Raw genomic sequence first — 12,447 nt, forward strand, 5'->3', positions numbered from 1 at the left:
TCTGATGGGGTGAGAGAGCTTGAGCAGAAACTCCTTAGACCTGAGAAGGACTGGGGACAAAATAGCTTCCTTCCTAATAGTTGGAAACAGACATTTAATAAGCTGCACACATTTTATGGGTACAGTTTCATAAACTTTGACATGTGTATACATAACACCTGTGAAACTGTCTCCAGATCCAAGGTAATGAACATGTCCATCATCCCCGAAGTTTCCTCTATCCCTCGCACTCCTCCCCTTCTCTTTCCTTCTCTGCAGGCAATGACCAATTTGCTTCCTGTCACTGTAGTTTAGTTTCTACAGGGCGTCTCAAAAGTTGCCCCTACAGTTGCCATACATAGGGAAAATGAGAAATTGTAGTTAAATACCCCTTCCCCCCTCATTTCAAATTTTACAAAGAGGTGGCCAACACGTAAGGAATATTTTCAAAACTTTTATCTGCTTAATAGTATAATAAACTGGTAGATGGCTCATTTTGGTTTCTCTCACTCAAAGAATTATTCTGAGATTCATCCATGCTGCATCCATGCAGTTCGTTCTTTTTAATCGCTGAGTAGTGTTCTGTTATATGGATATACCACAATGGTCTGGTCACCTGCTGATAAACATTTGGGGAGTTTATGGTTTTTGGCTATTTGAAATAAAGTTGCTTTTATCATGTGTGTATGAGTCTATGGACGGATGCCCTTCTTTCTTCTGGGTGAGTACCTAGAAGTGAAATGGCTAGATTATATGCTATGCACATGTTTAACTTCTTAAGAAAGTGCCAAACTTTTCCAAAGTGGTTGTACTGTTTCACATTTCCCACCCACAGTGTATAAGAGTTCTTTCTTCACATCCTTGACAACACTCCAACAATTGCATTTAAAGTCACTCATATCTTAGAATATAGTCAGCTGTGGAGATAGGCTCAAAGTTTTACAAATTAGAAAATTTGGAGGCCAGGCACTCACGCCTGTAATCCTAGCACTCTGGGAGACTGAGGTGGGTGGATTGCCTGACCTTACAGGTTTGAGACCAGCCTGAGCCAGAGTGAGACCTCGTCTCTAAAAATAGCTGAGTGCTTGTAGTCCCAGCTACTTGGGAGGCTGAGGCAAGAGACTTGCTTGAGCCCAAGAGTTTGAGGTTGCTGTAAGCTCTGATGCCACGGCACTATACTGAGGACAACAGAGTGAGAGACTGTCTCAAAAAAAAAAAATTGGCACAGCATATATATATACATATATATACACACACATATATATATATGCCCACATATATGTATATGTATATATATATATATTCATGCCACTGACTTGATAAAGAAGGTAGGTCATTGTTCTTTAGAATAGCTTCTTCTGGGTTTGTCTCTTTACCTCCCAGTAAGGGGTGCTGGTGATGGTAGTTTTGTACTTGTTCTTCTAGTCCCTAGAAACTGGTAGATGGCTCCAAAGACTAAAATAGGTTCTTATTTAACTGTTTCTGGCAAAAATATCTAATAGAGGTGCTTCCACAGACCTAAAATCATATAATTTGAGCATGAAAAAGACTGCAGTGGCCTGGAACACATCAAATATATAAAAATTCCTGAGTTTATAACAGTAGGGAAAAGAAATCTCATTGGTCATTTCTAGAAATTATCAGGGCCCCAACTCATTACTTTGAATGTTGCCAAAAATAGGGAAAGAACCAAGCATTTATCCTATCTTCCTGTTTGAACAGTATGCCAGGGTAGCCAAATTGTTGATGTACTCATATATATAGAAGGAATGATAAAATTAAAACCCCACTATTTTGTAGCCCTTATTGAAATGATGGCTCTAGGCAGTGATTATCAATGACTGCTGAAACCATTCGGTAAAAGATTGGAGGGAACTTGATGGTGGAGTGTGAATCAGGCTGATATCATCAGAGCCCATGGCTCATTCTTAGTATCACAAGAAAGGTGACAGGGAGACATTCTGTGCCTGTAACACCATGTAATAATAAGGAAACAGCACATCCTGGACATTACTCTGGCCAAAAGAATTATACATGAATGTCTGGAAGGCCCTGGGTTTAACTGCCAATTTATAGGAAACTCAGATGACAGAGAAATGTGTTAAGTGATGCCACAAGGATCAACCGTAGTCAACCAAGTCTACACTGTGGAAAACTCTAGGAAGATGCATGATCCAGTTGCTTAAACCAATAAATAGTATTTAAAAAAATACAGAAAGAGGAGCAGTGTTATAATTTAAAGGAGTCATACCAACCAAATCATTGTGTGGTGCTTGATTGGGTCCTAATTCAAAGAAACCAATTGTAAAGAGACATTTGGGGGACAGCTGGAGAAAGTCAAACATGGGCATGGTATTAGATAATGTTAAGGAGTTACTATTAATTTTATTGGGGGTGGTGAGGGTATCATGGCTATGTTTTTTAAGAAAGTCCTTATCTATTAGTGCATTGGTTCCCAAATGGGAGTGATTTAGCCTCCCAAGGGGATATTTGGCAATTTCTGGAGACATTTTTGATTGTTATGACTTGGTAGTTATTAGTATCTAGTGAGCAGAGGCTAGGGATACTCTTCTTTTTTTTTTTTTTTTTTTTGAGACAGAGTCTCAAGCTGTCTCCCTGGGTGGAGTGCTGTGGTGTCACAGCTCACAGCAACTGCCAACTTTTGGGCTTAAGTGATTCTCTTGCCACAGCCTCCCAAGTAACTGGGACTACAGGTGCCTGTCACAATGCCTGGATATTTTTCTGTTGCAGTTGTCATTGTTGCTTTAGCTCACCCGGGCCAGATTCGAACCCACCAGCCTCGGTGAATATGGCTGGTGCCCTACCCACTGAGCTACGAGTGCCACCAGGGATGCTCTTAAATGCCTATCATAACACATGATAGAACCCTCTTACAAAGAATTCCTCATCCTAAATGTCCATAGTACTACACATGAGAAACCCTGTGTTACAGGTACCTCCTGCAATAACTACAGGTGAACTAATAGGATCTCTGGGGTTTGCTTTTAATAATCAACAAGCAGGAAAATAGTAGGATGGGGTGAGATGAAATAAGAGTGGGTCTTGCTAGCTATTGAGGCTGAATGATGGGTGTGCAGGAGTTCATTTTATTTCCTATTTTGGTACCTGTGAAAATTTTCATAATAAAAATTTAAGAGTAAAGCTAGGCATGGTGGCTTACACATGGAATCCTAGCACTCTGGGAGGCTGAGATGGGAGGATTGCCTGAGGACAGGAGTGTAAGACCAGTTCGAGTGAGACTCCCAGCTCTACCAAAACTAGGAAAAATTAGCCTGGTGTAGTGGCACATGCTTGTAGTCCCAGCTACTGAGGAGGCTGAGGCAGGAGAATCACTTGAGCCCCGGAATTTGAGGTTGCTGCAAGCTATGATGCTAGTTGCACTGCATACTAGCCAGGGCAACAGAGTGAGAGTCCATCTCAAAATTTTCTTTCTTTCTTTCTTTTTTTTTTTAATTGTTGGGGATTCATTGAGAGTACAAGAAACCAGGTTACACTGACTACATTTATTAGGTAAAGTCCCTCTTATATTTGTGTCTTGCCCCCAAAAGTTGTGTCACACACCTCCTCCTTCTCCCTCCCTCCTCTCTCTCTGCTCTTCCCTTCTCCCACCTCCCCTCCCTCCTTCCCTCTCTCTGCCCTTTCTTTCCTCCACCCTCAAAAGTTTCTTTTAAGAATAAAATTTTCAAATGTTAGCTAAAAGGATACTAGAGAGACCAGGAGGGCAGCAAAGAATGAATCGACTCTGTCTAGTCTGGGTGTGGGTAATTGGTGGGGAAGGTTGCCCAGGCCTCGAGCAAGCAGATCCTAGGAGTCGCTCCTGGGATACGTTTTCCACCTAGGTGAAAAATTGCTTATATCCAAACCCAACTTTGTAGAGAAAACGCAGACATGACTAGTTGCAGTTTGAAAAGTTCTTTTGAGTATTTTGAGCCTGTTTAAATGTTTCACAGATTGTTGAGTTCCTAGAAAGGGGGGTGGGGGACAAAGTAAAGCTATGAAGTTTTGTTAAAATGCAATCAAATGAGAAAATCTCTAAAAGTATAAATCTGTGGGAAAACATGTTATCAAAAACTTGATATTAAGCCTCTTTAATATCCTTGAAGGAACACGTAGGTTATGTCAAGGATCAGATGGAGTTTGTAACTCCATTGAGATCCATTGAAATCAGTCATGGGAAAGAATATCTGCTTAGATATGTAGGCTTTGGTAGCCATCGTTTAGATTAATTGATAAATTAATACTTTATCAATTATCAGTCGGCATACTTTAGCAATGCCGACTTCCTTAGTCATTTACTTTGAAGACTGCATTGTAAAAATTGATCACCAGCCGAAATCAATGTTACCCTAAAGTCTTTTTGTGACTCTTTGGGGAAGCAAAGAGATGGGATCATTTTTTATTTACTTAAGTCTGTTGGAAATTGGATCTGCTTTGTCTTTTTTATTTTTATTTTTTAACTTTTCATGCAATGTGTTGTGTGGAGAAGTCATGTCTTTCCTCTTCCTACTGGGAGGGGAGAAAGTAGGGGGCTTGTGTGAGGCTCTGGAGACAATATAATCTGTTTTTGTTGGCTCAATTACTCATGCATGTTTAGTTGCCAGCTGTATTTGCTTATCTCCTAACTTACTCCTTTGGTTTATTCCCACTGATAGTAGATATCTTTGTCTTCATTTGTAACCTTTTCTCTCGGAGTTGTTTCCATAAGAGTTCTCATCAAAATCTCTGCTTTTGGATCAGTTGTCAAATTTTGCCACTTCTTTCCATAGCCTGAATGCATGAGAAACGTGAACTGTTTTTCCTCTACTCATACACCATAGCAGAAGCCTTCTATGACCTTATGTGCAGGGCTTTCTCCCTACCACCAAGCAAGCAGTCAGTTCTACAGTGTATACCTATTGGGTGTTCTCCAGTTTAGTTCTGATGCTGTCTACCTGGAGATAGAGTCTCGTCCCACAGGATGAGGGCTCAGTCCCACAAGACTCCCCTACACCACCTCACCCCACCTTCAGGCACCAGCTGCAAGTCCAGGCTTCTAGTACTTCTGACTAGCTTCAAGTTCCTGTGAACTCCTCTTAGGATTTGATTAATTTGCTAGAATGGCTAACAGAACTCAGGGAAACACTTGGGTTTATGGGTTTATCATAAAGAGTACAGATGTTACAAAGGGTGCGGATGAAGAGATGCACAGGGCTCAAGGCCCAGGGGGAAGGGGTACACGAACCTCCGGGAAACTTCACGTGTTCAGTTATCTGCAAGCTCCTTGAACCCTGTCCTCTTGGGTTGTTTATGAAGACTTCATTACATAGATGTGATTGACAACCACGTAGAAATGTGCCTGGACGAAGAGTGTGGCCTAATACAGACTGAGGGGGTAACCCAGCAAGGTTGGGTTCTTCTTGGCCCCTCTGTGCAGCATTCTTTCCTCTGTGGTATGGGGCAGAACCCCTTCTCTTATGAGCTACAATCAGACAAGGTAGGTTAGAGAATTTTTCCATGGCCAGCTCCTATAGGGAATGGCAGGGGAAGATTCCTGCCTTGGGGAGAGAGAAGATGAGGCAGGAGAATCAGAAGCTTCAATTCTCCAAGGATGATGACCTAAAGCACCCACAACATTATAACAAAAGACTGTAACAAGGGATATGCAAGTTAGGAGTCAGAAACTGTGGACAAAAATCAATATACAGCCCTGTCCAGAAAATGAAAATGATATTAACAGTGGCTGGATATTTCCCTGATAGCCCCTGTGTGTGTGTCATAGTATTACAAGCTATTCAGTTAATCCACATCCTCTCTGTTTCTGTTATCACTTCTTTAGTGTAGAATTTGTCATGGTAACTATTGTAGACTTGTCCTTTAGAGGTTTCTAGCACCGACCTCTTCCAGCCGTTGCTACTGAAATTATAGTATTTGTCTCTCAGCACACTGATATCTACCTGATACTCTAAAACTCTCTGGTTTTACATCTGTCAATCCAGTGCTGGGTTCTCCCCTCAAGCTCCAGTCAAGACTTCACTCTTTCCGCCTCCTCAAAATCATTTCCCATAGCTGTCTTGGGCTTCTCACCCCGCTTCTGGGGCTTTTCTGAAGTAGCATTCTTCCCCATTTCAGCCCATGAGGATATCTTTTAACCTGCTCTTGAGATTCAGTCTGCTTCATGACACTTTCCTGCAGGAATGCACAAAAACTCTCTGCATCCCCATGGGCAAAACTTGTATTCTCTGCTTTTCCCGCCCACATCCTGACCTCTGAATGCCATAAATACCCTCTTCTTCACTTATTTCATAGTTCTGTCTTTGTAACACTGGTAAGTACAGTCACATTAGTGCCTAGATTTTAAGCAACTGGAAGATAGCTGATTTTTTGGATGATCTTCCTTTAAATTTGTACACAGCATGTAATTAGTCAGTTACATCTTCTTAAAGGAGTGAGGGACAGACATTATGGTAGAGGGAATGAAGTTGCAAGTGGTTTTGATTTAATATTAGTGAATGCCCGCTGGGTTCCAGACACAGTCCTAATTCATTATACCATCACACAATATTTATTTAAGTGCCTTTGTCCTCTGTGACATAGTGCTGGCTGTTCTTCATCTCCCACTTCTCTAACCCATAGTGGTGATTAAAAGTCTTAGAAGTTTTACTAGGCTTAGGTTTCTAATATGCCACTTCTTCATGACTAAATTAGGTACTCTGAGGCAGCAGCACTTGGGTTTCCTAAGGTGGCGTGTTATATGAATAAGCTTGTGAGATCTAAAACATCATCCCATAGCTAAGATTCTTGTTATTTATTCATTCCTTTAACAAAATAGGTATTAAGCATTGAATGAGGACAGTCAGACTGTTTTAGACATAAGGCTCTGCTGAAAAATCAAAGGTGGGAGTGTCGTTTCTATAGGCCCATGGAGCAGGTTCGAAGTAAATGAGACCAAGAGGACAGATCCATTTGGTTCTTCTTTGTGTTTTGTTTTCTTATTTTTGAAGATGATAAATTTTCCCCCCAAAGCTTTAAATGAATGTTAGGATTAAAAAAGAGAGAGAGAATTTATAGAAGAGAAATTAACTACAGCTCTTAAAATAGCTCTTTGTTTCTGAAAGCTTTGTTCTACCATCTATCTTATAACTGGAAAAAAAAAAGCCATCACGAAGTTACTTCTCTAGCCTTTGCCAGTAAGGCAAATGTGCCCCAATGTTACCTCAAATAGGCTGATTTATTTAAACAAATTTATAGGGAAAGGTTTGTCTATTTTTCTTAGTGACTTTTACCGATGAACTATAATAGATCTTAATAGATGATTTGTATTTGTCATTAGGGAATGTGGTACATATATGGAGGTGGAGGGAGCAGATGATGTCATAATACTCTATCAGAAAATATGAATCTAGGCATTCATTAACATATTTTTCAGACAGAGCAATCTTGACTCTTAAAGCCTCTTCATTTAATTCAAACATTAAATACCTTCTTTGTGGCCTGTATTATATTAGGTGGTCTCTTTGCAAGACTCATTTTCTAGGCAATTAATGATATATTTGTTTAGCCAGTATGTACTGCGCTCCTACTATGTGCTGGGTGCCATGCATACCTCCATCAGTGTAGACTCAAGACTAATATGATTTCAGTGACTTTTTTTTTTTTTTGAGACAGAGCTTCAAGCTGTCCCCCTAGGTAGAGTGCTGTGCCATCACAGCTCACAGCAACCTCCAACTCCTCGGCTCAAGCAAGTCTCCTGCCTCAGCCTCCCAAGTAGCTGGGACCACAGGCGCCTGCCACAACGCCCGGCTATTTTTTTTGGTTGCAGCCATCGTTGTTTGGCAGACCCGGCTGGATTTGAACCCGCCACCTTGGGTGTATGTGGCTGGCGCCTTAGCCACTTGAGCCACAGGCGCCGAGCCTCAGTGACTTTTTTAAAGCAAAAAACATTACATTTTATGAGGATCAAAAAAGAGACATTTTACATAAGGCACAAAAAATAGAATTACTCGACTCTTAAGTTAGATGTGGTCACATATGTGGTAGTTTTTGCACTTGACCAGGTTTTATACAATCTTTTTAAAATGTAAAGTAGTTTTCTACTTTCTTTCTGCTGCCCCGATTAGATGTATATTTGACCTTGTCTTTCTGTCTTTGCGTTCTGACCTCTCATGTTTTCCATCTGTTACATGTGTTTCATTTGTAAAAACACTTGCTGAACTGTATGTAGCGTACCCATGAGGATCTTGCTAGAATGCGGATTCTGATTCAGGGTATGAGGCAAGGCCTGAGATTCTTATTTCTAGCCAGCTCCTGGGTGATGCTGATACTCTGAGTATCAAAGTTCCGTGTGATTTTCTCAGGTCTAACTGTTAGTTCACTAAGTTTCTCTTCAGCTTTTTTGAATCTGCATTTAACACATCCAGTGAGTTTTTAAACTTTCAATTCAATAACAATACTTTTTATTTCTAGAGGTTCTGTTTGGTTCTTTTCAAACATGCTTGATTCTTTGTTAAAATGTCTTGTTCTTGGATTAGAATTTTTACTCATTTAGCTTAATACTGAATTAGAATTTATTTTATGGTCCATTTTAGATCGTTCTTTTTGCTACGGTTTTTGGAGGGCTAATTCTCCCATTTCTCATATCTGCTGATGTTCCTTCACGGTAGTTTGTATCCTTGGGCTGTGAGAGTACGCCTGCAATTGTTCTCTACTTCCAGGAGCTCAGTGGTCCTGGACTAGTATTCATATTAGTTTCTTAAATTGTAGCAGGATACTCTAAATGGAGATCCCTTTCCTGATGTTATAGTTCCTTACTAGACACATTATTTCTATCCCATTAAAGGTCCCTGGACAATGGTGAATATCCGTATTATTTTCTGGAGGGCAGAATCTTTCCAGTCAGTTCCCCTAACTCTCTTTGGTTTGAAGCTGTGGCTTTTCCCACCTGTCTAAATGTAGCCGTAAGGAAGGCCTTCTTTTAAACTTTTCTGCTGTATTTAACTGACTACTGGTCTAGAGGGTTACATTCCTCACTTTCAGTCTGTGCTGTGAGTATCTCATCTGTTACCAGCTACTATATTTCATGTTGTCTTCTCCTTTCTTTAACTTGAAGATTGTCTGCCCCCTTTCCTGATCTCGACCACAGTAAGCTAGCCTTGAGCATGACGGAGTTTCATAGACGAATCTTATTTTATTGTATAGGATTTCAAAATCATACTTATTTCACTAAGGGTGGCTTTTACCCCTCTATTAATCATACTCCTCATTCAGAAATGGAATTCTAGTTTGGTCTTCTAAAGATAAATTAGTATATAGTGGAAAGGGAATTAAAAGTTCTAGGAATTAAATGATATGATTTGGTGAACACAAACATCTGCCTGGACATGTTTGTGTCTTGCACAGCAAAGAAGGGTATTCAGTGCAGATTCTGTTGTATCTCAGTAACCTTCAGTAACTGCAAAATCTGTCATAACGTGTGACTAATACCAACAATAGCAGGTGATCTTTGTGGAGTGTTTACGGTATGCTAAGAATTGTGCTAAATACTCAACTCATAATTGCCAAGTCGTGGAAGCAACCTAAGGTGCTCATCAGCCTGTGGATGGATCAACAAACTGGTATATGTATATATGGAATGTTATGCAGCCATTAAAAAAAGACAGAGACCTTACATCTTTTACATTTACCTGGATGGAGTTGAAATACATTCTTCTTAGTAAAGTATCGCAAGAATGGAAAGATGAATATCCAATGTACTCCATGCTAATATGAAATCAATATATAAACAATTATGTGTTCCTAAGAACAATAAACACTATTCTAGTCTGGTATGGGGGTAGAGGGAAGAGGGAAGGGGGAAAACATATGGTAGAGGGAGAGAGGGTATGAGGTGGGATCTCACCTAATGTGCACATTGTGCGGGTGTATAACATGCAGGTGAAGGGTTCTTCTACAAATGGAATTTTGCCCTGGAAGTGAGAACAAGGTAACCTAAATATTGTACCCTCATATTAATTTGAATAAAGTTTAAAAAAAAAAGAATTGTGCTAAACACTTTATATAGATTATTTAAATCTCTCAGTAGGCCTTTGAGATGGTTATTCCTATATGAAACTAAACTAAGGTTCAAAGAGGTTAAGCAACTTTTTCAAGGTCACCGAGCTGGGAAATGGTAGAGCTGGGATTTGAACTCAAGTCAGATTCCAGAACATGTACCCTTAACTACTTTGCCTCCATATTAATATCATCTGCAAATCTCTCTCCGTACGTTTCCTGTTTTTATCTTAGAGTTTCCTTATTTGGGGATGAAATATTTCTCTTTTTGATTCTTATGAAATATAACTTCCATTAAAATTATTATTTTTTTGCTATTAAAGTAGGTATTGGGTAATTGAAATCAGATTTGATTTGAGCCTAGGTTGATGGAAGTATGCATGGGATGTGGGCTGAAGCATTCAATCTAATTTTTCTTTCTATCGGCTAATTTTTAAAGTATTAAGCAAGTGAATTCTGACACGAACAGGGAAGATATAAATTCTCTTGAGAGGTTGGAGGTGTTAATTTCCTCGTAGTGTATTTTTTTACATTTTCAATCGTCCTCACTCTCCCATCTCATCTCAGTGCACCTGAAGCTCTATTCCCAGGAGCAGCCAGACCTCTGGCTTCATCTCCTCTCCCTTCAACCTCCCTTCCCCTGCTCCCTTGTTACTTCCTATTGCTGCCGCTCCAGATACTATCCTCACTGGGAAACTTTGGAAACAGCCAGATTTTTTTGGAGTCTCTCAGCAGAAAATAGACTGCTGCTCGTTTCTGGCATATAGTTTTGTTCAGAAAATGAAGAGTTAAAGAGGTCTGGGCTGTGAAGGGCTGTGACAACTGTCCTAGGGGGAGCTCTAGCGAGCCCTGGTGGGCAGTGACTCACACTGCTCTGTCACTGGGATCAGCATTGGCGGCCAGGTGGGGTTACAGCCAGAGCACGCAGGAGCTGCGAGCATGCAGCCTGCACTGCGGGGCATGTGATGCTCCGCTCGCTGGCCCCGGCTGGTGCCACGGTGCCACGGAAACCTCAGCCCACAGCCATGGTAACACTTCTGGCCGGTGACACCCTCAGGAGCCCACAACGATGGGCAGCTTCCTGGTGACTGATGGGTGGGTGTCCACCTCCCTGACCAAGAGAGCTTAGTAGGTCAGCAGCAAGTGAAGAGGATGTAATACACCCCTGGCCGGGAGTCATGCCCTAAAGAGGTAGGAACTGTGCTGCATTCGTCCAGCCGTGTATTCCTACCATAAATCATTGGGAGGAACTTTATTTGGCTCGTGTTTCATTATGCTGATTAAACTGCAGTGGGTGGGGGGGCACGATTGCGGAGGGAAGGATGGATAATGAACTAAAAAAAAGTGGTTGATAAGATCTTGGAGTAGACTCATCGGATATGAATGAACTAGACTGCAGTAGTATCCTAACGTGAGTTCCAGAGCCTCACAAACCCTCTTTCTTCCTGTTCCTTCCTCTCATTCCAGTTAATCCACAAAACATAAGAGTTCCATCTTATTTTAACGATTAGAGCTAAATATTAATAATTTAGACCTGCCTGGAAGAGGGAATACATTGGTTTAAGTCATCTAGCATACTGGCACCAGCGAGGCGGATGCTCTGTAGAAGCCTTCTGGAAACATCCGGAATGAGTGGCTTGCCCAAATGAGTTTTCCCCAAGTGCTTTCGTTGGATCAAGTGACCTGTTTGAGTTTATCCTTCAGTTTACCCCAGGCGGGAAGGCAGCCTGTCTGCGGGTTGGTGGCCATGTTGGCAGAGAAGGGGTTAATCTCTTGTTGCTGTAGGAGCCGAGGCTGGGTCTGCCTCTGCGAGCAGGCTGGATTGAAAGCAGGCGCTGCAGTGCCATCACCAGCGCCTAAGGAGTAAGACGATCTGATCTCCGCAACAGTGTTGAATCCGGGCTGAAATTTTTTTTCTCCCCCCCCTTCTTGTTTTTCTTTAACCAGCGCCTCCCCCCTTCGTTCCCACCCTCAAGTCTGATGATGACACCTCCAATTTTGATGAACCAGAGAAGAATTCGTGGGTTTCATCCTCTCCGTGCCAGCTGAGCCCCTCGGGTTTCTCAGGCGAAGAACTGCCGTTTGTAGGGTTTTCGTACAGCAAGGCACTGGGGATTCTTGGTAGATCTGAGTAAGTGACAATCTGACTTTCTGGGGACCTGCACTGATGCAAGGCATACAGAGCCAAAGGTGCTGTGGAGGTGGAGGCGGTGGAATGGGGGAGTGCGTTGGAGGGGAGCTGCTATTCAGCCTGCATTTGCAAAGCAGTCTTCTACCTGTTTGGGCTTTTGGGGGCGGAGGGTAGACTGTTAATATTCTCATTTTTCAGTCTGTAAGGTACCTGTTCCTGTCTGTGGCATCATAATTGTCAATTGGGTACTTTGGGTTAGTTTTTCAGTTTTTGGACCTCTTTAGAGGGGA

The 12,447-nt window shown here is 41.5% G+C and overlaps 1 protein-coding gene across 3 annotated transcripts in view; it reads left to right on the forward strand.

Moving 5' to 3' along the window:
• The window catches only part of CIT (citron rho-interacting serine/threonine kinase), a 181,704-nt gene that overhangs the window by 51,576 nt on the left and 117,681 nt on the right, over positions 1-12,447 (forward strand). For all 3 annotated transcript variants that reach the window (XM_003789925.1, XM_003789926.1, XM_023513311.1), the window contains exon 9: positions 11,974-12,157. In XM_003789925.1, the coding sequence (XP_003789973.1) occupies positions 11,974-12,157 (184 nt within the window). The remainder of the gene's footprint in view (positions 1-11,973; positions 12,158-12,447) is intronic.

Source organism: Otolemur garnettii, unplaced genomic scaffold (assembly GCF_000181295.1).
Source record: "Otolemur garnettii isolate 467f Iridium unplaced genomic scaffold, OtoGar3 scaffold00038, whole genome shotgun sequence".
In the NCBI taxonomy this organism is placed as follows: Eukaryota; Metazoa; Chordata; class Mammalia; order Primates; family Galagidae; genus Otolemur; species Otolemur garnettii.